The sequence below is a fragment of the Acromyrmex echinatior genome, chromosome 10 (genome assembly GCF_024713525.1).
Source record: "Acromyrmex echinatior isolate Ae372 chromosome 10, ASM2471352v2, whole genome shotgun sequence".
NCBI lineage: Eukaryota > Metazoa > Arthropoda > Insecta > Hymenoptera > Formicidae > Acromyrmex > Acromyrmex echinatior.
Window position 1 is genome coordinate 13,439,935 of NC_141861.1, and position 27,935 is coordinate 13,467,869.

A 27,935-nucleotide genomic window follows, 5' to 3' on the forward strand; every position below is an offset into this window, starting at 1 on the left:
ATATAAGCGTAGTCAGTAGCTCTTTGAAAGAAAACCGAATGTATCAATGTAATGTATAAAAATAATAAAGTAAATATTTTAAAAGTACGTAATATTTAATAAAATGTATATACTTATTAATGTTCAATCATTAGAAATCGGGCCAAACATAAGTATCATTGATGAGAGCCGTGATACGTCTATCGGGCCAAATATAAACAATATGTTCCAGGCTGTTAATTATGGCACGCGTCATCGTAACTTAAATCGTAGGGCAAAGGATTAATATAATTTATAATAATAAAAATTATGTATTGTCTAGAATGTCTCTTTCCTCCTTATGATACACGTCAAGCGGCCAAGATTGTCGAGAAAATATCTTCGGTCACTAGAAACAAGCGACCACAGAGAGAAGGACAGAGACAGACTCATTGTTTTGCTAGACGAGCCCAGTTCGGCGTGTCCGCGCGGAGACTCACCGATTATAATCGGAGCTTCTATCCGTTTTTGTTTTTTCTTTGTCTCGCTCTATCGAAATAACAGAAATTGAAAGAATTTTAAATCACGAACACGATTGCCAGTTCTCCGTTTTTTTTTTGACAGATTTCGGTTTCTTGGACTAATATTCAATAACCCAGCAGATGTGAAAATCTTCAATTTTTGTCGTCTGCTGGAGTATTAAATATTAGTCCAAGCAACCGAAGTCTGGCAAAAAAAAACGGAGAGCTGACAACCGTGTTTATGAATTAAAATTCTTTCATTTTCTTTTTATTAAATTATATTAATCATATATCTTTCTCATTAACGTAGCAAAAATACAAATGCAAAAATGATTTCAAAACATAAACATTGATGAGATATACAATAGTTTAAGACTTTCCGTGCGCTATATGTACCGTGTTCGTCGAGGTGATCCGCAAGAACTCAACGTGGTCTCGAGCGTTAGGTGCAAGATCAGAATATTGAAGGTCTTATGTTCGATCCTGCTTTTTCTTTTTTTCAGAATTTTCTTTTAATAAATAACGTTATTAATAAACTTATTATTATATTATATTACTCCAAATATACTTTTTATAAAATTACAGAAATTATATACGTGTACTTCAATGTGCTCGAAATTAATTGCGCATTTCGGGTCGATTTTTGAAATGCTGCCTACTTTTCCTTCATAACCGTTTGACGCTTGACGGCCGAATCGCTCACGCGCGGACGTGCATCTCAAGAACGTCACAGTATAAGGAACAGTATGCTGCGACCATACCTTTCAGCAAATTGTCAAAAAATTGAAAATAAAATAAAATAAAATAAAATATTTTCCTTTCTACATAATATTGTATTTTCTTAATAATGGTGATTGAACATCATAATAACTTAATGCATTTTACTGAATGTAATGTATTTTTAAAATATTACTTTATTATTTTTATGATACATTCAGTTTCAAAGGGCTACTGATCACATTTTTATGCCACAGAATGTAATATAGAATTTTATTAGGTGCACAACTAAGTTCTCGCTGTTATTTTGATGCATTTTCATCAAAATAACAACGAGAACTTACTTGCGCATCTAATAGTTTACCGCGTCATATATCTGGTCATCTATTTATATTTTTTTTTAGTGGAATAAACCTGGAGAATTCATTTAAATGATGTATCAATAATAGAACTTCAAAGATAATAGAGAGTTCTTACAATAACGTAGATTTAGATACGGTTTAGATTTAGAACGCTTTTTCTTAATTAGTCGCTAAGGAGAAGATAATGTGACCATGATATCGATTATGTATCTTTTTTCTTAGAGTGAAAAATAAAAATTTTTTGTATGTATGTGTGTGTATGTGTGTGTGTGTGTGTGTGTGTGTGTGTGTGTGTATGTATATATATATATATATATATATATATATATATATATATATATGCATACATATATCGTTTTGCGTGACGCTGTATGTCAGAAAACAACGGCGTCAATCACGGAATCTTGTAACATTTTGCGTCTGCAATTAAAGAAATGTGAATAGCATTGTCATGATGGAATCAAAAGCTGATTGCTTCACATGATGGAAACAAAGAAACTAATGAAGAAAAAAAAAGACTGAATATCAGTAACAGCTTCTTTGAAACCTTATAACTTTTGTCTGAAACGTTTTTCCTAAAAACGTTATGTAATGGCCTTATAGTACAAGAATGGCCGTAAATCATATCGTTCAATCATAGAAGAGAACGTGAATCATAGGTCAACATGTTATATTTTGGCGTACTATGCATGCCGATACGTATAATTCACATTCCTTTACGATTATAGTTATAGTCACCTTTACATTCAGCTCCTAAATCTGGGGTCTTTTTGGACACCCTATATAATATATACGTTATACATATATATAACATACATTATACAGTCAATAGTCACATGTATAATTTTCGTACGATGCTGTACGTTTATGAAATGTATATAAGTATATCATATTCAAAGCAAAATGTTTCAGCAAATGTATACACTTATAGGTCAATGTGTACGTTGACTAACAGCAAGTTACAATAAGTATATTTTTATTAAATACATTCTGACTGTGACTTAGATATATCTTCCATTCCATGGATGTAACCATGGATTTGAAATACATGTATATACGTATAATATAATAGCACTTTTTCCTTTATTCTCAATACCATTTTAACTTAAGATATAACATGTATTGTCAGTACGTAAATACATTGCACATATGTAGCTATTCCATCTCTTTTTATTATGTTTAATGAGCCTTTTACAATTAAGCCATAAATCAGCCATAAATAAGAAGTCAGAAAAATTGACTGTGATGGATCAATTTTTAGCTTCTGACTTCTTATTTGTAACTAATGACTTATTGTAGAAGGCCCATAAAAGAGAGATAGAAGTTATATCATACTTAGCTCATACTTAGCTTTTCATGCAGATATAATATAGACATATTAGTGAATAGAATTATATTTTATGTGCATTATGATGTACTCACATTACAAAACATAAAATATATTTCTAATTCATATTCATGTACGTGTGTAGCTACTTCATCTCTTTTTGTTACGTGTAACAAAAAAGTGTACTGATCTTCTTTTTTCTACGTTGAAAAAATAAAAAGAGATATGTTTTTTTATGGTCAAATATACAGATATTAGTGATATATGCTTTTGTATTTTCAATATCAGAATATACATACAACTAACATAAATCAAAGCTAACGAAAATCGCAGATGATCAGACGTAACATCTTAAAAAGATAATCAAATTACGAATTCTCTGATAAATCCTCATTTTATGTGTACAGATATATTCATTTTATATATATTATAATAAATACCAACGTATAATTTTTTCTTCCGATCTCCTGTTAATTATTAAGTTACAAACAAATGGATATTAAGGTTGAATAGATCACTTTGTAATCATCATATTTTAGCATATTTAATAAATATATTGCATAATTTCGTTTTCGCTCGATTTTCTTTCGTTATGTATTAAGTTATAAACAAATAGAGATTGATGACAAATGAACCGTTTTTTCATTTTCTAATTTAATTATAATTCATACACGTTTACGCATGTGATCATTTATAAGGATAAGATTTTTTTTATTTATAGAATTGGCGGGTATTGAATTTGTAAAATGTGCTTTTCAGCCTTGTTGCGTCTATGTAAAAAATTGTGTAGATAGATAGATTAATTAGCTAGAAATTTTTTTTTCTTGCATTATTTATGAATAATGCAACGCGTGAAAAACCGAGCGCGTGACGGAATTAAGGGAAGTGTGTTCATAACGATAAGATCGCTGATAGTTTGTCTACCGTCGTCGACCCGTCGCGAGGCGTTTTTCTGTTCAATAATGGAACAAGCGACAGATTGATTGTCCGTCTTTATTTTAACCGAAAATCGTGGACGTAGCATAGAACAGAATTTAAAAATCTCCTAAACATAATATCTCTAGACTGCCCATTCGAGGAGTGAGGGTAGCCCTCATATAGAAAAAGATACACTCAGTACTTATTTGTAGCGATTTCGGCCCGATCGGGTTTGCACCAATTTGGGTTAGAAAAAATTCTTCGCTATTGGTTGACGTTACACGCTCTCAGGAGAGCACGAAACATCATTACTTCAACCCAGATTAGTGCAAATTCGGTTGGGCCGAAAAGAGCCTTGAGTCCCTAGAAAAACAGAGTCTGACCATTGACCCATGTTTTCAATTGACTCATGTTAACTTGCCCTCACTATGGCAGCATAAATCGCAATGTAAAGAAACGGTTTTTGTCTGAAACACTTTTCTATTCTGAAAATATATTTGCTATGAGATATTCAAGTGTTCCGACCTTTTTAGAATATCCTGTATATGTATGTATACACACACACATACCATATACAGGATGTTCAGCATAACGGTCCGCATTGAAAAACTTATACACATGAAATAACGCAATATATTTTTTATTGATGTATTTCATATTGTTATAATTGAAATATTATAATTGTAAAGAAATATACAATTTGTTTAATAAAAATATAAAATTTCAAATGAAAATATAGTTTTAAACAACGATACGGCCAATATCAAATGTGTTCCGCGCATACCTTTACAAAGGAAGAGCACACATCGATGGAAGAGTAATAAAAACAAAATATGAAATCAAAACAAAAAAGGTCAGAAGGCTTAATAAAAATTGGAGATGATGTAACATCCAAACCGAGACAAGACAAACACGTCCCGATTCATTCTCATCACAGAACTAATTCCTAAATACGAAAGTGTATAAAAGTGTAAGCACTAAGAACTTATCCTCATCACTTTTATCTGACATTTTGATATAATCATGAGAGACTATTTTTCTAGGGACTCTAACTTAGCCTAAAGATTCTCTAATCACATAAAAATATAATCTGGACGATTTATAATATAATTTGCATATTATAGTGTCATTTCCTCATTTAGATTAAATTCTCAATTAATTTCCGAACTATTGACTATGTTTACACTGCTCCATTTACGTCGAAGTTATAACAACGATGTTATGAAACTGGCCCATCATAGCTATTTCTCTGAAGAATAAAACGACTGTGATTGGTCAGTTTCATAACATTGATGTTGTAACTTCGGCGTAAATAGCCATATAAACGTAGCCATATAAACGTAGTCAATAATTGAAAATTAATTGAGAGTTGGATCAAAATGATACAAAATTATATGACCGATTATGATTGGGCGATACCCGATAATAGTTCGATCAGTTGATTAAAATTCGACCCGTGGTCAGGGTAGGCGATCATTTAATTTTTTCCCTAAGGCGGAAACGTAAAAAGCGAAAATATTTGTATATATATATATATATATATATATTGTATATATATGTGTGTGTGTGTGTGTGTGTGTGTGTGTACATGTACATACATCTTTTACAGTATTACTGTCTAAGAAGATCCTTAGCCTCAGTGAGAATTGTCCTCCATTCGTTTTTGTCCTTGGACTTCTCCTTCCATCCTGTTAACATATTTCAGTCATCTTAATCTACCAATTTTTATGTAGGTGACGATGTCTGTGTCATCATAGAACCCAGTACAATTTCGTATTCTTCTTTCTTCTATTTGTTTGTACCCATTCTGGTTGCGCCGAAAACTTTTCACAGGATTTTCTTTTCTAGGCATGCAAGTTTTTCAGCATCTCTTTCTTTCAAGGTTCTAGTATTCTGAGTCATACGTAATTATAGTCTCCTCAGTGTTTTATATAGATGGTTATTTTTATGGTTCTGGACAGGTCTTTAGGTCTTAGCAGTCTTGCAAGTTTAAATGCTTTGTTGCATTGCTTATTTTTTGATTAATTTCTGTTGTTTCGTCGTTATCCAATGTTATAATTAAGACGAGATATCTGAATTGTTTTACGATCTCAAATTTGTAGTTGCCAATTTCTAAAGTTGGTCCTATTTTTTTATGGATTACGTTGTTCTTGGAGATTATCAGGAATTTAGTTTTTTTCTCGTTTCCAATTAGGCCTACTTGGCCTTTTGTTCTTCTTTTCGATTGCTTCAAAAATTTCCCTGACTGCTTTTATGCTGCGGTCAGCAATATTCAGATTGTCGGCGTATTTCAGGATTTGGGTGCTTTGATTTATTAAAGTGACTAATTTGTTGATTCCTGCTCTCTCTCTCCCCCCTCCCCCCTCCTCCCTCTCTCTCTCTCTCTCTCTCTCTCTCTCTCTCTCTCTCTCTCTCTTCTGATAACAGCACCAAGTTAAATAGCAGGTGTGTCAATTCCTGTTTGATTTCTTTTTCTATCTGTAGAGCCTCCGAGATTCCGTCGTTTATCTTGATTCTCCCCCTTGTCGCTTCAGTAACTAATTTGCACATTTGCACCAAATTATTTGGAACTTCCAGTTCTGTTAAGGTTTCTCAGATTATATTTTGATCTATGCTGTCATATGCTGTTTTAAAGTCTACAAACAGGTGATATGAAGTAACGTTGTGTTCTCAAGGTTCCTCTAGAAGGTGTCGCATAGTAAAGACTTGATCTATAATCGATCTGTCTTTCCTGAATCTACATTGATATTCACCTAGGATGTCTTTTCTATATCTACATATCTTTAGGATACCTATATATCTTTAGATGTTAGTAATAATAGTTAACTTGTGCAATATTAGTGTAGATGTGTGCTGCATTTCGCCCGTAATCGAGTCGATGTCTGGAGTCTTATTATTCTTTAAAACAGCAATGGCGTTTTTGACCTCTTCAATGCTGATACTTAGTCTGTGTCTGTAATCTAAGTTTGTACTGATTTAAATGCATGTAAGTCAATGTTTGTGTCTCTATCTTCTGGTGCTTCGATGCTTCTGGTCTTTTCTCATTTGGCTTCAAAGCAAAGGCGTCTTCAAAAAACTCCTTTCATCGTCTGATTATTTCTTCTTAGCTTGTTAATAGTTCTCCTCTTCAAATAGTTCTTATCTTACAAATTTGCACTGTGGATTGTACATCGATCTGTTGTTTTTTATTTCTCTATAGAATTTTCTAGGATTATTTGTTATCTTTTTAGATTCAATTGTCTTTATTTTTTCTGTCAGGTACTGTCTTTTCGTCTGTCTGAGAATCTTTTTTGCTTTCATCCTCGCTTGATAGTATTCTTCTCTCCAATATCTAGTATTATTGTTTAGTGTTCTGAGCCTTGCGGCGTTTTCTTTTATGGCTTTCATGCACTCCATTAAAAAACCACTAGTTTTGACGGATAGCCATCTTCTCTTCCAATATTTCTTTGGCAGACACCGTTTTTTAGGTTGTTCCATAATATGTTTGTATCAGCTTCTTTCTGGCAGTTTACATCTTATAATCTAATTTCTACCAACTTACTGTATTCTTTCCTCATTTCTCAGTTTATCGCTAGTCCAGGTTTTCAGTCGTGTCGTTGCTTTTCTCTTACATCTATTTATTATTTTGTCTTTAACTATGGCCATCACAAGGAAGTGGTCTGAATCAGTTCGGATCTCTTTTTGTACGTGTTCAAAATATGATTCGCGTACCTTTTATCAATCAGTATGATCGATTTGGTTGATTTTTTTACCTTCTGGGGACTTCCATGTTCCTTCGTAAATTTATTTATGAGAAAACCAGATGCTAGAGATAATCATACCTTTTGAGGTAGTAAAGTTGACTGAATGTTCTCCATTTCTATTAGGTGTTGGAATTAATTCGTAGCGTTTTATAAGTGATGGGAAGTACTTTCATTAATGTATTTTTTAATGCTCATGTGAAATAAATAACATTCTTTCATTAAAAAACGCTACGAATTAATTCCAACACCTAATATTTGATTCACTAGGCAGACTATGTTTTCGGATGATTGAGAAGTGAACACTTTCTTGACCAATTTTCTTATAGAAGTCTCCCAGTATGATCTTCATGTCAAACTGAGGAGATTGGTCCAGTATTTTTTCTAAATCTTCATAGAATTTGATCTTCTTCTTTGCCCTCCATAGGAGCGTGGGAGATAATTGTGATGTTATGTAGCTCTAGTTTGAGATGTATTTTATATAGTCTTGGACTAATATCTACGAAATCGACTTATCGTATAAGTTTTTGTTGACAAAAAGACCTGCGTCATATTAGTTATTTCTTTTTGTGCTGTTGCTATAATATAGAGTCCTAGATTTCTTTCTTACAAGGAAAGAGATCCAACTATTTCCCTCCGATCTTAATAATCTTTTAGTTATTCTCCAGCCAAAAATAAGCGACATGTATTTTTTTATACGTGCCCATACGCACTTTTAAGAGATGAAACACCCTTTAGAAGAAAATCGGTGTTCCTCTTTCGAAGCAGATGTCATCGAAACTGTGAGAAAAAAAATGTTTGAAATAAAAGTTGCATGATTTTAAGAGTACTTTATAATATAACAGAAAATAAATTTAAAAAAATTTTTTTTGTTTGTTTATCCCCATCATTTGACCCCATCATCTTTTTTAAATAAAATATTTTGATTTTTTTTTATAATAAAAAGAAAGATTATTTTAAGACGAACTCAACCATATGTGATAAAGTTATTTTCCAAAGTACCATTTTTGAGAAATAATTAAAAACTCTACGAGGTCTGTTCAAAAAGTATCGCGAATTTTGAATTTCCGCGAGTTACGTATATTTGATTTTCGATTTTTTTGTAGCGTTATGTTGGTACTCATGTTTCTCACTTATGCCGACAAGTTCGGCCATTTTGAATGTTCAATTAATTTTTGACAGCTGCTTTGCTTGTACGTGTTTTGGCTCGTCTTCGATTTTTGCCTATTCCAAAAAATGGATCAAAGAATCTGTATCAAATTTTGTGTGAAAAACAAAATTAAGTGCGCGGACGCATTCCGAATGTTGACTGTGGCATATGGTGAAGCTACCTTGGACCGAAGCAACGTTTATCGGTGGTACAAAATGTTCTCAGAGGGCCGAGAAGATGTGAACGACGAAGAGCGTGCCGGACGCCCGAGCACGTCAACAATAGACGAAAACATTGATGAAGTGAAGAAAATAGTATTGGCCAATCGTCGAATCACTGTTAGAGAAGTTGCTGAGGACCTAAACATATCGATTGGCTTATGCCATTCGATTTTTTACCAATGATTTGGGCATGAGACGGGTCGCCGCGAAATTCGTACCAAAATTGCTCAATTTCGACCAAAAACAGCATCGCATTAACATTGCTAAGGAGCTATTGGACTCTGTCCGCGACGACCCAAATGTGCTCCAGAGGGTCATAACTGGTGACGAATCATGGGTTTATGGTTATGACGTGGAAACCAAAGCTCAATCATCCCAATGGAAGCTGCCGCACGAGCCAAGAAGAGATAAAGACGGCATCGAAGGAGGAGCTGAACAAGATCACAAAAAATGATTTTTTGAAGTACTTCGAGGATTGGAAAAAACGTTGGCACAAGTGTATAATATCTGATGGGGATTACTTTGAAGGGGAGAAAATAGATATTCATGAATAAATAAATAATTTTTGAAAAAACACAAAATTCGCGATAGTTTTTGAACAGACTTCGTATACGCGCGCTATCCGTACTCCTTCACGCAGCACGTCCCTTGCGTATTTTTGCATAAACAGGAAGTAACGATGTAAATATATAATAAAAAATAAATATTTTTTTGGAACTCTGTGGACGTCTAGTCATATAAATTTTTATCACGCATGGATAACAGCATTTACGTAACGTCAGGATGATAATATAGTGTCAAGATCGAAAATCATGCATTATGTAATTGTAAGACGAAAAGTGCAGAGTGTACGTCGCACTTATATGAATTACATTTATTGTTTGACGTACAAATTGAATTAATATCTTGTAAAATCATATTACTTTAGTGCTGTGTTGCTTGAATTTAACAAAAGAAATTAAATTGTAAAAGAATTATTGACAAGAAATGATTGAACCTAATAAAGGAGTAGGAGAATATTGGGAGTGAGGTTTGTACATAATAAGCAGCAATATACATAAAATGCTGTGCTACGCGAATGTCAGTGTTCAGACATCGTTAGAAATTGTGTGAGTAACATTATGTACTAGTATAGTAGTTTGCTACGATTTTGTAAGTATATATTTAAAAAATTTAATATTCATATTTTCCGTATAATTGTATTTTTAGCTTCTAACATAATATATTATATAAAATTCTTATTTCTCGTATTTTTGTTACAGTACTGAACAGAAATGTCTTTTGTTATTACTTTTATAGAAAAACTCTTAACAATTATTATATATTACATACGTTTATATTATATCATATGTATCATTGAGTTTTTCATGGAGAAGAAGGATTTAAAAAAGTACAATAAATATTATATAATTAGTCTTAAAATATATACTTGTATATATTTTAAGACTAATTGTAATTAATCTAGTACTAATTATAAATACTAATTGTAATAAATTATAATTAATCTTTAATACAATAAATAATACCGTATAAATACACAATGAAACATTGCTATTGTTGTGATACAATTACAATTTTTATTTTAAAAAATATGTTTACAATTTATTATTTATAATATTTAAGGAACAAAATACGGTTGAATCCGAAAAACGTGATAATGCTGCTATATATTGCTGCTACTTTTCAAAGTTTGCCTGAAAATCCTATTATGAATAACGAGAGAAAAATAAAACCAAAAATAGAAAATGTGTTACAAGGAATATACGAGGATCAATTTGAAATGGAATAGAAAGAATCTTGATTTCGAAGATTCTTTTGATATTCCGGAAGAAAAGTTGAATGAACAAGAAGAAGAGGATTACGAAACAGAAAAAAAATGATGTTAAAGAAATGATATGTGAAAATGATGAGATACCAATCGAATATAAAAGGAGAGCCGTGGAATTTTGGAAACCTAACATTACGATGAAGCCAAAGTCGCTTAACACAGTAAAATATAAATTTCGAAAAGTAACATACGCCAATTACGAAGATGAAAAGAACAGGTAAACAGTGGTGGAAGTAGAGTGAGAATAAGCTAAAGGAAATTTCATCATACACATTGCAAACATTCCAAGAAAGTCTGGAAAAAAGAGCTATTCATGACATCAATATTATTCGATGGACCCTCAAAACACAAAAATATAAATGTTACAGGATTTACAGCTTCATCTCGATAAGAAAATTTAAAAGGTTACACAGAATTGTATCCCGAAAAATCACAAAATTTATGATAAAAAAAATTATGCAATCAAAAGAGCATCTAGAAGCAAAAGATAATAGCTTTGTCGAGAATGTTAAACATTATATAACTCGTTATGGGTTTGAAAATATTTACAATTCTGATCAAAACGGATTCTAATTAGAATTACATGCTGGTCGTTCATTAGCAATTGAAAGTACAAAAAAGATAGAATGTGTGGTGCAATCAGTTTTGGCAACTACACATAGCTATACCATTCAACCAACAATTTCAAACGATGATAGATTATTATCTCCTCTTTTTATAGTTCTAAAAGAATCGACTGGAACATTCGGTCCTAGAGTAGAAGAAACAATGTTTAGACAAAATAATATTTATGTTTTAGCTTCCAAATCTGGTAAATTTCTTGGTTTTGCTGAAATTATTCCATGTTTTAGAACATTTCAGCGAAATTGCTGAAAATTTATTGAAACTTCACTGAAAGTGAATTTTTCAGTTAACATACTGAAAAATTACTGAAATCAAAATTTCTCTGAAATTCTTGCTAAGATTTTTCTGAAAATTTTGCTGAAATTTTTCTGAAATTTTGTTGAAAATGAATTTTTCAGCTAAAAATCGTAGAAACTAAAAGTTTTTTAAAATGCTGAAATTTTGTTGAAAATTGTTCCAAAACGTGGAATAATTTCAGCAACATTTTTCCACCAGGGTTAACATCGCATCATTTTGAAAATTGGTTAAGAGAAGTTTTTTTTCAAACATTGGTCCTAAATCGGTTTTATTACTAGATTCATGGATTGGCCATTGCCCTGATAATTGCAAGAAATAAACCTATATCCGTACAAGATTTTTTTATTCTTCTAACTATATCAGCAGGAACAATGGGTCAAAGATAACCATTAGATGTGTACGGTTTCCGTTTATGGAAAAATTTTATAAAACATTTTTCAGATATTATCATGATTTTAGGTTTAGAAATTAAACTTCATTTGAGAGATTCCATTTTAAAATTGCAATCGTTAATACATTTTCAATTTTCTCTCAAGATTTCAAAATTTATTTAAATATGCCTGGCATAAAAACGATTATATAGATATTAAACTAGAAGATTGATAATACTCATGGATGTTCTTCGTATACAGGTATTATATTACCCATTTTTATTCTAATAAAAAAAATTTTTTTTTAAATGTATAATCAATTAAATATCATGCATGTCCATTACAATTTGGAAATTATGCGTTCAATAACTAAGAATGATTCATGGGAATTGGACGGATCGGTATATTAGACATTTATTATATTAGACATTTCTCTTTTGAGCATATGATTACACAACTGCTAACTTCTTTTAATGATAATTCTCCAGAAAAATATATCTATGTATAACGAGCGTTCTTGTTATATAACGTTTAATGTGATTCATATAACTCTAATAGGGTTTTCGCAAATATGTATGCATAAATTAGAGGAAGAAACTTTGTAATACTGAAGATGGCCTAATTTGATGACCTAATTTGATGTTTATTGTTAATCTATTAAAATACAAAATTCTTGTGGTATATGCCTTTGTATTATTTGCTGTTTTAAACCAGAAGAATTAGAAACTCCTGTAGATTTTTGTTTCAAAAAACGTGCTAAAGCAACATGCGATGTTTGCGGTGGTATTGCTATAATTACTTACGCAAGATGCAAGAAATCTCTTTGCATACAACATTTTTTTATAATCTTACTAATTTACTTTATTCATGTTACCTTATTATATATTATATAATTATATTATTATACAATGTCGTAACATGATTTTTGGAAATCATAATAACGAAGGCTTTGATGTCATAAAAAATAATTATATTGTATCTACAAAAGTGATTTATGTCTCTGAAGAGAATTCAAAAACGAACCGAACATGTGCGTTATTGTATTAAAGAATTTTGTATTATATTTGTATATTATTTACACACATAACGACTACCGTTGCGTCCGACTCCTGTTGCCCTGTCTCCAAATTTCTTTAAAAAAATAATTAAATAAAAAAAAAATATATATATATATACTTATATATTACTAAGTAGCATTATAAATAAATTACATTTTTATATATGCTATTTTATTACATTCTTTATCTATTATCTTAACAATAAAAATTTTATATCTTTATGTCCTATTTGTTTCTTTCTAAAAATGAACCACGTCCTTGCCCAATAATTCGTCGAAGTTCATTGTCTTGAGGTGCTCTCCTTCTTTACAATACCCGATCAAGTAATTCTCGTAGTTCATCTCTGCTACTATTTCTATCCACTGTTTAAAAATTGGTATTTTCTCCCATGTATGATCGCACTACAGCAACAGGACGTTTCTTTTTACATTCTTTACACAGAAGAGGAAAGTATGCGCACAAAAGATAAAATAAAGTAATAAAAAATTCTGATATAAATAAAAAAAAATAAAAAGAAGGCCTATACGAGGCCTCAACGTAATTAATAATGTCTCAATTATTTTAAAATTGCACAATAAATAATAAACAATAATGCGCATGTATTTAAATCGAGTTGTTCGAAACGTATAGGATAAAATTTTTATATGTATTAACTTATATACTATTTAATTACACAACAACTAATACATTGTGTTATCTCGTAATATGATTTTTTACATTTTGTTTTAAAATTCGTGAAATCTTATCTCTTGTTATTTGATGCAATTATAAATATTATTAATAATAAATAATGACACGCTTTTAGCTGAGGCTTATCAAAAGCAGTATAAGGAATGTCCATGTCGCCTAATTATTGTTAATATTATAGATATTGTAAATGCAGTAGTCCACTAACATTATGCCAATAAAATATCAACGTTCTCAAAGCGATAACATTTATATCATTGTTTGACAAATGATACCTATATTGTTATAGGTAATATAATAAGTACATTGTGAGAGCAAAAGTATTCGTACAAGGACAAAGACATTTTATATAAAATGAATCTTATTTGTAGAAAATAAACATTAATTAGCAATTTTATTATACAATGAATATGTTCTATTTTAATATAAACAAACAAACTTTGTAGATTTTAGACGCTAAATTTCTCGACTGTACTAATACTTTTTACTGTATATCTACATATATATGTGTGTACTAACTTTATGAATATGTGATATATTTATTATTTATTATGTGCATAATGTATCATTATTTTTTTCTTTATTTATCATTTCATATATAACAGATAAGAGATAAATAATGCATATGATGCGTGCACGGAAGGCACTCATTCACATCTCATTATTTACATACTTATTTACGTTAATTCCAATTTTCTTCGATTCTCCTCCTTTACTTTAAATAAAGAAATATGATTTTACAAGATATTAATTCAATATGTATGTCAAACAATAAATGTAATTCATATAAGCGCAACGTACACTTTGCACTTTTCGTTTTACAATTACATAATACACGACTTTCGATTTTGACACTATATTTTATCTAGACGTTACGTAAATGCTGTCTAGTCGTGCGTGATAAAAATTTCTATGACTAGACGTCCGCAGAGTTCTAAAAATAGATATGTTTACATCGTTGCTTCCTGTTTAAGCGAAAGTACGCTTCAACATCACGAATGTGCTGCGTGAAGTACGGATAGCGCACGTATAGAGGCGTTTTTATTTCTCAAAAATGGTACTTTGGAAAATAACTGTATCACACATGATTAAATTCGTCTTAAAATAATCTTTCTCTTTATTATAAAAAAAAAATCAAAATTTTATATATTAAAAAAGTCAAATGGTGGAGATAAAAAAATAAAAAAAAATTTTTTTAATTTTTTTCTTTTGTATTATAAAGTACTTTTGAAACCATGCAACTTTTATTTCAAACTTTTTATCTACCTCTTACAGTTTCAACGATATCCGCTTCGAAAGAAAAAACCGTTTTTCTCCTAAGGGTGTTTCATCTCTTAAAAGTACGTAAAATAAGTGGTAAAAAAAATACGTAAAAGCACGTATAAGAAAATACGTGTCGCTTATTTTTGTCTGGAGAATAACATACTGAAAGTTCATTAAGTTCGGAAAGGAGTTAGGTCTCTTTCCTTGTTAGTACGCTATTTAGCCATCTTATCTCTTGTATTGTACATGAGTCCACTTTGTATTTCATTAACTCATCCATTAGTTGTTCGTATGCTGTACAGACTTCTGACATTCCAGGTTGCAAAGTTCATCTCGTTATTCCTTAGTCGTAGCCAGTTTTATCTCCAAATTTTCTATTCAATCGGAGGTCTCTTCTCCTGTCTGCAATAAATAGTTTTTGACGAAGATAAGTTATCAGCCTATCGTCCCCTAATCTAGAGGATCAGTTGTTTGCTCTCTTTCGTTCCCTATGCTTCCACCGAGGTTAGATACTCGATTTCCACAGAGGTTAACAGCACCATCACTGGACGACGAGGCAGACCAGGAAGGAGAGGTGTGAGGTTTTATTTCTAGGAGATCTGCCATTCGATGTACGTCACTTCCCGAATAGTGCTACGTATGTACATACATAGAGGAAAGGTTTCTATTATAAGATACCGAGTTCATTTTGGATAAATGCTAGAAGTCTATGGGCAGAATTTAAAAAAATAATAGGTCATTTTGAAGGGAATTTAATAAGCTTTAAGGTAACGTTATATAAAATTTAACTCAAATTCGATTTTTTTTTAAATTAAAGAAATATAAAAAGTGAGCAAATCGCAAAAAAATTGTGCTCCTAATATGAGATGCCCCGAGAAATCGATAGTATAAAACGCAAAGTATATCAGTATTGCAATTAAAAAATTTTATTTCATGTTTTTAAAATGCAAACAAACACAGTCAGCGTACATGAAAAATAAGTATGCGATAGATTATACCCAGAACTCATCTTCAGGTAGTTGGAATCATGCATCGCAGAAATAGGCACTCGACATACATTCCGATTGTTCTTTTTATTATTGTATGATAACATTTACTCTTTAGCAACGATTTCCACTATAACATAGAAGCATGGGTTATTTCATATTAGAAATACCCTGGATACCTCATATTACGATTTCCACGCCTTGTGATTTTATGATCAAATCTAACATCTGTAATTAAACAATTCAATATATCCCGTATTTTTCTATTAGTACGACCTTACTCTATCACTACATGAAAAATTTATTGCCAAATATTTTTATTTATTAAATAATAAACAAGATTTAAAGGCTCATTTCAATGAAATTTGAAAACATTCAAATTCTAAAATCTTTTTTTACGATGACTACAGGCATGATTTAATAATGAATTTTCTGCTAAACAGTTTTCAATCCAGGAGCAATAAATTCATGGTGGAACTAACAGATAGCGTTTAGTTTAATAGAAAAGTCGTTATCTCATATTAGTCGCCTATCTCATAATAGGGGGTTTTAATCTACGTACATAAAAATTTTTACTTTTCACGTTTCCGCTCTAAAGAAAAAGTTACACGATCGTTATCCAGCAGATTGAGCATTATATAGTGCCGTGGTTCACAGCAGAATCATCTTATCTCATGCCACCTGCATTATGCACGTCAAGTTCGGTATTATGAGTCTGTTCACCCGTTAAATATCTGCAATATCTTATAAAGTATAATTAAAGGTTTTGACGGTGAAGAAGTGTTTTACTTTCTTCTTTTTATCGTTTTTGTAGATCACTTATTTGTGCTAGCATCCAAGATATAACAATTGATATTTGCAAAAAGTTGCACTGATTTGCGGAATTGTACGTGCGCTTGATTCGGTGTAGGCTGACTTCAATGCGCAAGTATGGCTTGTTTGGGTTGTGGCACGAGACCGGACGCGATGCGGAGACGGACATTATTTAAATGTCCGAAACGGTTTAAAATTCCGCGTCCGCGGTGCGATGTTTTCAATAGGCGATATTCGTATATGAACACGAGAAAAAGGAGAAAAAATACGGATTGTTCGAGTTTTAATTAACCCTAGTGACGATTGCCGAAAACATTCGGCAGAGGCGGAGAACATTCTACCCCTTAAGTTCTTTGTTAACTTGCTTTGTTCGTTGTTCACTTGCAAGTAAATAAATGTATGTGCCGTCCGACTGCCGAGAATGGTTGGCGAAGGCAGAATCCTCTACCTCCGTTTCTTATCTACTAGACGAAGGACGGTGACTGCGGAGAACTCTCGACGGAAGTAGAGTACTTTCTATCTCAGAGCCTTCCAAATGGTCACATGATCGTGTTCCCACTAAGATTTCAATGGTAAGCTGGCTTCTCTCAATTTTATCCCCTCCAACGCTGCCTTTCAATCTTTCCGCCACATGCGTTTAGATTCGTCGCAAGTAAGTATGCAAGTATGCAAATATAACTCTTCAGATTAATAGAGATCGCAAACGAAAATAAAATAAGTCATAAATATTGCTTCTTTTGCTTTTGTTCTTTCTCGATATCTATGAAACCACGCTTGACTGCTATACGAAATGATCGCGTCACTGCGCCAGTGCACAGCTACGAATAGAGGAGAAGCGTTAAACCCATGGTGGGGAACAAGCACGAGCGGGCAAGGGGATTTGGGACATGCGGTGCCTGAGTTAGAAGGCTCTACTCTATCTTCTCGCACTATTTTACCATCTTCGTGACTTTTCGCCGACCGGTTTTTCCCGTTCCACTAGACCACGACGGCGCGGCGCTTCGGCTGCGCTCAGTTGGTTCCGGGTTTCTTCGTCGCAGTCGATTATATTCGAACTGTGTGATCGCGGTGCCTGAAATTTTGCTTTGTCTTTAAGAAAACGTTGGACGCACTGCACCCTTCTCTGAGTGCGTGCACAGGCAACATCCGGCTGCTTTCGCTGAGAACGATGCGATGTTATAGAGAGACACATGTTACCCACGTAGCTCTGAAACTAAGCCATTTCGAACATATGTTTTATATGAAATTTTAAATTTGTATGAAGAATTACCCCTTAAAATCTTTTATCATACTTAGGATACACCCTGTATATACATTGTATAGAACACAGCAAACATGTGGTATTTTACTTTTACTATTTTTTATTTTGTACTGTTAAGAAATAAGAAATAGTAAATAGAAAATTAGAAATAGGAGAATTTATTTAACCGTGAAGTATCAAAATATTAAATAAGTATTAGGTGTTGGAAGGTGTTTTTTAATGAAAGAATGTTATTTATTTCACATGAGCATTAAAAAATACATTAATGAAAGTACTTCCCATCACTTGTAAAACGCTACGAATTAATTCCAACACCTAATAATTTATTTCAAGTAAATTAATGTAAATGTTGTGTATGCATTTTTATTTATTTGAAATAAGATATTTATTACTAAGTTCTCGCTGTTATTTTGATGAAAATGCATCAAAATAACAGCGAGAACTTAGTTGCGTATCTAATATATATAGGGATGTGTCCTAAGTATGATAAAAGGATTTTAAGGAGTGATTCCTCACACAAATTCGAAACTTCACATGACCATATGTCCAAAACAGCTTAATTTCAAAGATATACATATAATTTATTAATTAAGGATATGTCTCTCTCATAAATTCTTCTATTTTTAGATCAAGGTTATTGCAGGAAATTTCCTTTTTCTATATTTACCGTTTTGAGATATTTGAGTAGAAATTAAAATTCTTTATATGTATGTAACCATTTTTGTGTGTGATAATTATTTTGTATATTTAAAATTGGAATAATATATTATATAAGGCAGTGTTCTATTTTTTGCTTGATACATTTCTATTAGATTGAATATTAGATAAATCTACACATATGTATACACAAGATCTTTACTACTTACTTATTTGAAATGACATAATGATGCAAGTATTTGAGAAAGAAAATTTATATCGATTCTAATATAGTGAGTTCAAAATGAAACTTTCAGAGTGTCCATTGACGCGCGGTAGTTTACCCAACTTGCATTCAGACTCAGTTGGCGGTGAAAATAGCGGAGACTCTACTGAATCGTTAATCGATGAAGCCGAGGATTATCTGCGGCGAAGCATTGATTCTATGCTAACAATATCAAGCATCAGCACGGATTATTGGAACAAACAGACAACAAGACGAAGAAGAACGCGAAGGCATTCGGAGCCGAACTTGATACACGATTGGCATCCTCCTCAGAATGCCAAACCATATTTGCCAAAGGTATTGTTATATTTGTAATTTTTTTGTTTTAATCATTTAATTCTATTTTAAATATATAAATATATAAACAAAAAAATGGATTTAATTTGCAATGATACAAAATTGTTGGATCTGTTATATTATGATTTAGTTAAGAAAGAGTAATATCTCTTTGTTTTATAAGTTAAAAATTTGTATTGTTGATTTTTATTGTTAATACTTATTCTTATTCTGTTTAATGTTTGTACATATAAACACTGCGAATACAAAACGTCTCACACGCTCTTAAGATATAAGTATATAATCATATTGCGTTATAATGGATCATCGTTATGTTGAGATCAATGTAAGTTGTTTAACTGATTTAATTAATTTCAACTCGACTATGGAAATCATTTCAAAAATTGTAAATATTAACTCAATATTTTAATTAAATTACGGAATTTTGATTTGAATATCCAGCTAAATACGACAGATATTTTTAATTCAACAACAGCTTAACGATGATTTAATACACTTACACTTTATTCGCCTATTATTTTACAACGTAATTTGATTCCGATATTTGTTACTTATGCACTGAGGATGATCTAATCTTATGATCAAAAAGTCTGTAATTGATGATTGACATATATATTATATTTAGATTACACGTTTAACTGTGTCGGCTCTCATTGGCATTATTTATCCTTTATTGATTTAATCTTTTTAGCCTTATTCAATTTTAATTGTTATTTAAATATATAATTGCTCGAATTTTTATGTGCACTTTTCAGATACCAAGAGATCTCAAACTGGATCATCTTGTGAAGGTTATATCACCGGAAGGTAGGGTCCTCCAAGGTCGCGTGAGATATGTAGGTCCCGTTCCTGGCCGAGAAGAAACGCATGTGGGAGTGGAACTGCCATATGTCAATGGTTCATCTGATGGTACTTTTCATGGCAGAAGATTTTTCGATTGGTAAGCTTATGAAATAATTTTTAAAATGCAAAATATTTTGCAGACATGTATTACGAATAAATATTTAGAGAATAACACTTCTTTTATTTGAAACTACATGTATAATAGGAAGAAAACTACAATTTTTTAATAAAAAAAAAATTATTAAATTAAATTAGCCTTTTTCTCTATTTGATTCTTTAAATTTTTACATAATTTCAGTAAAAGGGTATTTCGTAATACTCTTTTTGTCTTTAATATATATATAAGGGAATAGAAATAACTCGTTACTTGTAACGAAGTTACAGTTACAAGTTACTTTTTTGGTAACTTCATTGGTAACTGCGTTACTTTTTTTTCTGGGAACTATAACGGTAACGAATTTTACAATTATTGTTATTTTGCACAATTGAACATGATACAAGTCACTCATAGTGTTTGAGACTAGAAAGTCCTAGAGTCCCTAGAAAAACAAAGTCTACCCTTAAAATGTCAGATAAAAGTGGTTAGGATATGTTCTTAGTGCTTTCACTTTTATACACTTTCGTACTTAAGAATTAAGTTCTGTGACGAGAATAAACCGGGACAGACATGTTTGTCTTGTTTCGACTTAGATGTTGTGTCATTCCCAATTTTTGTTAAGCCTGCCGGGCTTTTTTATTTTGATTTCACATTTCATTTTTATTACCATATCAATTTTATTTATTCCGACTTTTCTTCATGATCACTCAATACATTACACCGATTTAATTATTATATTATTAAAATATTATTTTTATTTATTATTATTATTTAATTATTGTGTTATTTATTATTATTTGCGATAATTCATGATCTTCTATCGGCGCCCTTAATAAAAATATTATTTTTATTTATTATTATTATTTAATTATTGTGTTATTTGTTATTATTTGCGATAATTCATGATCTTCTATCGGCGCCCTTCCTTTTATATTTTTATTAAACACATTGTATATTTCTTCATAACTATATTATTTCTTTACAATTATAACATTTCCTTATGATTATGAGTGCTTTTCAGACACAGCAAGGACACAGTGTAACACAGCAAATCGTTACATCCTTGTTGTTTGTCTACGTTAAACAAGGATTCACTGTGTTACACACTGTGTCTGATTGTGTCCTTGCTAGAAAGCATCCTATAATGTGAAATACATCAATAAAGAATATTTTGCGTTATTTCATGTCTACAAGTTTTTTAATAAACGTGCCATTTCCTTACATTAATTCGTGCTACCATAGTGACGGCAAGCTAACATGAATCAATCGAAAACATGGGCCGATGGCCAGACTCTAGAAAGTCCCTCTGTGATTGGTGATCGTATTTTAAAAAAGTAACGGAAAAATAACAAAAAGTTATTTTTTCAACGATAATTGTAACGAGTTATTTTTAAAAATCGGTAACGAGTAACTGTAACTTGTTACTTGTAAAAAGTAACTTTCCCCTGGATATATCCCAGCAAACGAGAATGGATTGAAATGAATTGAAATGGATTCAGATTTTCAGAAATATTGATTCACGAATGTTAAAATGAATGCTTTTCAATCCTGAATGCATTTTTATTCATTTACAGGAATTGCATGGAGCATATATATAGGTGTACAACTTTGCTTCCGCTGTTTTCCTATAGATAGTAAGTGGTGGCGAAATAAATAAATCATAGACGTCATAAACTTGGGCATCTGTCAACATAACCTCATAGAAACATTAGTCGATTTGTGTCTGCATCATAAAGTTATTCTCGAAAATGTCAATTTATGAGCTAAATTCTCGTCATATGCGGAAGGTTTTAATTTTCTGCTTCAATATGAAGAAATCTGCGGCTGAGGCTCATCGAATACTCTCAAATATTTATGGTGAAGCCGCTATTAGTGAAAGAACGTGTCGTGAGTGGTTTCAACGCTTCAAGAACGGTGATTTTGACGTCGAAGACCGGCACAGCGATGGAAGAAAGAAGGTTTTCGAAGATGCAGAATTGGAGGCATTACTTGATCAAGACTCGTGTCAAAATCAAGAAGAATTGGCACGATCATTGGGAGTGACTCAACAAGCCATTTCAAAACACCTCAAAGTCATGGGAATGATTCAGAAGCAAGGAAATTGGGTGCAGTACGAGTTGAAGCCGAGAGATGTTGAACGGCGTTTGTTTGCTTGTGAACAGCTGCTTGAAAGGCAAAGACGGAAGAGATTTCTGCATCGCATTGTGACTGGGGACGAAAAATGAGTTCATTACGATAACCCCAAGTGCAGAAAATCATGGGGAGTTCCCGGCCATGCTTCCACGTCGAAAGCCAAACCGAATATTCACGGCTCCAAGGTCATGCTCTGTATTTGGTGGGACCAGCTCGGTGTATTATGAGCTGTTAAAACAGCTGAAACAATCACAGGCGATCAGTATCGAACGCAATTGATGTGTTTGAGCCGAACATTGAAAGACAAACGGCCGCAATATAATGAGAGACACGATAAAGTGATTTTGCAGCATGACAATGCTCGATCCCATGTTGCGAAAGTAGTCAAGACATACTTGGAAACGTTGAAATGGGAAGTCCTACCCTACCCGCCGTATTCTCCAGACGTTGCTCCCTCTGACTATCACTTGTTTCGATCAATGGCACGGCCTGGCTGACCAGCACTTCCGGTCTTATGAAGAAATAAAAAATTGGATCGATTCGTGGATCGCCTCAAAAGATAACCAGTTTTTTCGAGGGATTCGTATGCTGCCCGAAAGATGGGAGAAAGTAGTAGCCAGCGATGGACAATACTTTGAATCATAAATGTATAACCAGTTTTTTATAATAAAGCCTCGAATTTCGGAAAAAAAAACGGCGGAGGCAAAGTTGTACACCTAATATATCTCTATGCCTTTCAATAAAAATAATATTAACTTTTTCTGTGCATTGTGAATACTGTTTAATTCAGAATTTTGAATAGGATATGCAGTTTTTCAATCCAATTGCATCCAATTTAATTGAATCCAATTGAATCCAAAAAAAAGTATTCGCTATTTAAAATATGCATTCGGAAAAAATTTCAATCCATTCTTGTTTGCTGGAACGCTATGTAGAATATATTTCATTAAATTGGAAGTAATAAATGCTTCATTTATATTTTAATCAAAAATAAATCTCATTTACAGCGATCCGGATCGAGCAATCTTCGTTCCGTTTAAGAAGGTGGTGCTTGCTTGGTGCACCATTTGACCCGAAGCATCGATCATGGTCACCCCTCATATTCTACTCTCCCAGTATACTATGTAAGAATTGATGATGTACAAGTCATATTTGTGGATGTTCATCTTCGAAAGTTAATCAATTTCTGATTAGCGAAATCAGCGATGACTATTCTTAATCTGTGGCGATTCTATCATTCTACTATTCTCTATTATACAAAATCATCTAACTACGTGTTAAAATTGTCGAAATTTGAAAACCTTTGGACATTAATCTAATAGCACAGTCATATACACAACTAGCGCAACTCTTCTGATTTTATGCTAGTCAAAATGGAGTGCGCATGCATGAAATAAGTAAATTGCCCTGTTCCTTTTCCTCCTTTTTTATTGCTCTCTCTCTCTCTCTCTCTCTCTCTCTCTCTCTCTCTCTCTCTCTATTTAAAAAGCGTTTCAATGTTCCACTTAAATATTTGTCTTTCAAACATATTCAGAATAAAAATTTAGAGAGAAGTATTACGTTTATTATTCATTTGGTAAAATGTTGTGTGAGAAATTTCGAGAGATTGGTTTAATTTTTGTGAAAAAGTGATAAAGTGAAAAAGTGAACAAAAGTAACATAGAAAACTGAGTAAGAAAGATTTCTTTTTATTTATTATATTTTAAACTTATTTTTTGAACATATATGTATATAAATTTCTTTTATATCAGCTTCCTCATAATATTTTCATAGATATATAATTACATAATATTTCTTTATACAAATATATATTTTTAAGTTAATTTAATATTTTTCCTAATTTTTCTACATTTTTTTCTTTATTTTTCAATATATTTACAATTTATTTTTATTAATTTTCATAAAGTTTAAATTATTTCATTGCAATATTAGGTTTATTTGCGTCACATACTCTAATATGCTCCAATATATTCCTACAATAGCACTTACTTCAATGAATTCGTTGGATTGCGATGCGAATAAAGTGAATATAGTGAATTTTGCGAGGAATTTTGACAAAGTGAAAAAAAGATGAAAAGAGAAAAAAGTTTAGGTGGTAACCGTGGCAACGCTAGATAACTTACTTATTTCACGCATGCGCGCTCCATTCTGACCAACACTAACATCAAAGTTGCCGACAGAGAGTTGCGCTACTATATATACTATGTTAATAGCGAAATATGTATTAATATTAAAACTCATCATAAATTGTATCCACAACATTCGATGTATCTTCAAATGCAGCATTATATGATTATAATTTTATATATATATATATTTTATATATATATATTTTATATTATATATATATATATATATATATATATATATATATATATATATATATATATATATACAGGGTGAAGAGTCGTTGAACCAGCTTTTTACTTTATGAGAAAATAATTGATTGCATACGATTTAATTCAATTAGATGAAATCGATAATTATCTCATAGGGTAAAAAGATGGTTCAATGATTCTGATTCACCCTATATGCATATGTGTGTGGTGTGTATGGTATGTGTGTGCGCGCGTGCGCGCGTGTGTGTGTATTAGACTGACAAGAAAAAAAATGTTTTTTAAATCGGCTTCAGCAATGCTTCCATTTCACACCAAAAGAACATCCTTACATTTTTATTTAAAAATATTAAGATTTAGAGGTTGCTGAATGATTTTTAAATCAAAGTTTTGATTTTTTGAAATACATGTTTGATTTGATGCAAAAATGACTTAATCCGGATTTTAAATGTGGTATGTTTTTTTGAACACGCTGCAATAATTCATTTAGCTCTGTGATATGCACAAGAAATATAGCCCTATTAATGTAAAAAAATAATCAATTTTTGAATTGAATTAAAATCGATTTTAGCAAGGTTCCAAGCATTCAAATGAATCGTTATTCCCCTCAATTTGTAAGTTTGTTCACCCAGAAAAAGATTCAGTTGGAATTTCCCGGGACCTTCTACAGGATCTTTAAAAAATGCATTTATCTGGATTATAAAACATTTTTAAGGATAGAAAGAATCTTTATAAGTATATTGCTTTATGGTTTTGACATCCTTAAATCAAATGTCTCAATTCGATAATAAAAAACTCTTTATTAGAAAATGAAATTAGTATATAATATAAAAAAAATGATTTAATTAATTAAAATAAACTACATGTATCAAACAAGGAAAAATAGGGATAGAATTTCAATGGAATCATAATTGATGATCCAAATAATTCATAATATTGTATATTATGTAAAATTTTGATAATAATGCAAATAAATAAATGCTAGAAATATAAAACTCACTTGTATAAAAATAAATGTAATACAAAATAAATGTAAATGTAATTCAAGAGTATATGAGCAAAAGCCGAATTACAGTTGCTAAAACATAATCATGTTTCAAATAAAATGAAATAAAACAGATGTTTCGACGAAATAATTAGGACATTATCAATGTTCCCAGATAGCAAAATGTTAGCAGGATGTCGATAGACTGGTAGCAGATTTGATCAGAAGACCAGACTGATAAATAATGAAATTACCAGACTGACCACACTGACATCACATTCTACTCTGTTTTGTCGACAGAACTTGTTAACATTCTATGCAAACAGACTGGCAGCAAAAATCAAACAGAACCTGCTGACAAAATCTGATAGCAAATTGCGAGCAGAAACCGAGCAGAGTCTACTGAGAACTTGACAGCAGATTGGCAATAGAAACCGAGCAAGATCTGTCATTTTCATTTAAATCGATTTGATTTCTTATAAGAAATTTTGCGTATATATATAAATGATTATAATTACACATAATACGTTGAAAAAGATTGTTAGGAGAAGACTCTTCGTATGAAAGACTTGTTGATTTTCACATGAATGAGTGTATATATATATATATATATATATATATATATATAATATATATATATATATATATATATATATATATATATTTATGTGCATAAACACGTAGATTACTATTACAATAATGTTTATGTATTTCTCTTTATATTTTATGTAGTGAACATAAAATATATTTTACGTAGTTAAAATAAAAGAAGATTGTTTGTATACAAAAAATGGCGCGAAGCAACAGCAACGGAAAAAGACGCAACTTACTCACTTCATGAACGCTCTCTACACATACGCAATTAAGAGGATGCAAGCTTGTAAGATAATAGAAATAACTAGCATCGTGACATCTAAGACTAAGCGCGAGAATATAAAAGATGTAAAAACAAAAATAACCAATATAATATGTATAATTATATATAATTGAGGGGCTAGATTCTATAAGGGGATATGCGTGGATTTCACGGAATAAAAAAGTATTGTCCACAAGGCTAATTTTGGACATCACTCTAATTTCAATTTTGATAATTGATTCTTGTAGAGAATTACATAGCGTATTTTTTTCATGTTTAAACTAAATTTATAACTTTTTTGTTTCCAAATTATAAATGAAAAAATTAATTTGTAAAATAAAAAATTTTCAATAGATTTTTGTGTTCAACTCGTCATATCTCAACTAAATATGAAAATTTTTCTTTGAAATTTTCACAGAATAAACTTTAATATGTTCTTCGAAATATAGAGCATATAAAGTTTTCGGAACATTTCACAGTCGAATGCCGAATTTTTCAAAATATTTCTTTCGAATTCGTAATTTTATTCATTCGATCACAAAAGTTATCGAATTTTCAACAATTTTGATTTATAAACATAGGACGCATTTCATAGACATGACATCCCCGCGGAAACGAACGGCTCAGACTTTCGTATTGCGCGCTACGTAATCGGATTGACACATAAATCATCATTATTTTATCTTAATGTTTAAAGAGCTAAAACTTTCCAAAGAACTTCCTTAAGTAATAAACAAAATTATAGATAAAAGTTGACAATTCGAAAAAATTTGTACGATAACTTTTGATTTGAATGAATAAAACTACGAATTAGAGGAATATTTTGAAAAATTTGGCATTCGACTATGAAATGTTCTGAAAACTTTTTATATGCTCTATATTTCGAAGAACATATTGAAGTTCATTCTGTAAAAATTTTCAAGAAAAATATTTGGTAATTATTCAGAATAGGGGAGGCAGCTCCGATGACTTTGACCTTGACATATGTTGTCAAGGTCATGACCCTGAGTGACCTCCAACAAGTTTTAGCCGTCGCTCGTTATTCGTTAAAAAGTTATTAAAAGAAGTTCAATTATACAATACAAAAATTACCTGCTTTAAAATATGTTTGATAGCCGTGCAGAGGATGCTGCGACGACCGCGACTTTAACATATGTTACCAAGGTCATGACTCTAAAAGATCTCCAACAGGTGGTTTTCACTTTCGATTCTCACCTTCCCCTCACCCCTTTGTAAAGGGGCGCACAACTTTCACCATCGATTCTCATCTCCTATTCCCCCCCCCCCCCTGCAAAGGGGTGCGCGACTCTCATCTTCGACTCTTATCCCCTCTTCCCTCCTGCAAAGGGGCGCACGACTCTTAC

At 31.6% G+C, this 27,935-nt stretch overlaps 1 protein-coding gene and 1 pseudogene across 24 annotated transcripts in view; both read left to right on the forward strand.

Moving 5' to 3' along the window:
* LOC105151380 (uncharacterized) overlaps nucleotides 1–27,935 on the forward strand; it is a 159,356-nt gene that overhangs the window by 107,474 nt on the left and 23,947 nt on the right. For 21 of the 24 annotated variants that reach the window (XM_087410285.1, XM_087410267.1, XM_087410283.1 and 18 more), the window contains 3 exons: nucleotides 19,056–19,321; nucleotides 20,077–20,261; nucleotides 23,402–24,240. In XM_087410285.1, the coding sequence (XP_087266411.1) occupies nucleotides 19,056–19,321; nucleotides 20,077–20,261; nucleotides 23,402–23,465 (515 nt within the window). In that variant the 3' untranslated portion in view covers nucleotides 23,466–24,240. Of the gene's footprint in view, nucleotides 1–19,055; nucleotides 19,322–20,076; nucleotides 20,262–23,401; nucleotides 24,241–27,935 lie in introns of those variants that run through there. The other 3 variants (XR_015546368.1, XR_015546366.1, XR_015546367.1) reach the window with 1 other exon arrangement.
* On the forward strand, nucleotides 10,572–16,256 carry LOC147908400 (uncharacterized; annotated as a pseudogene).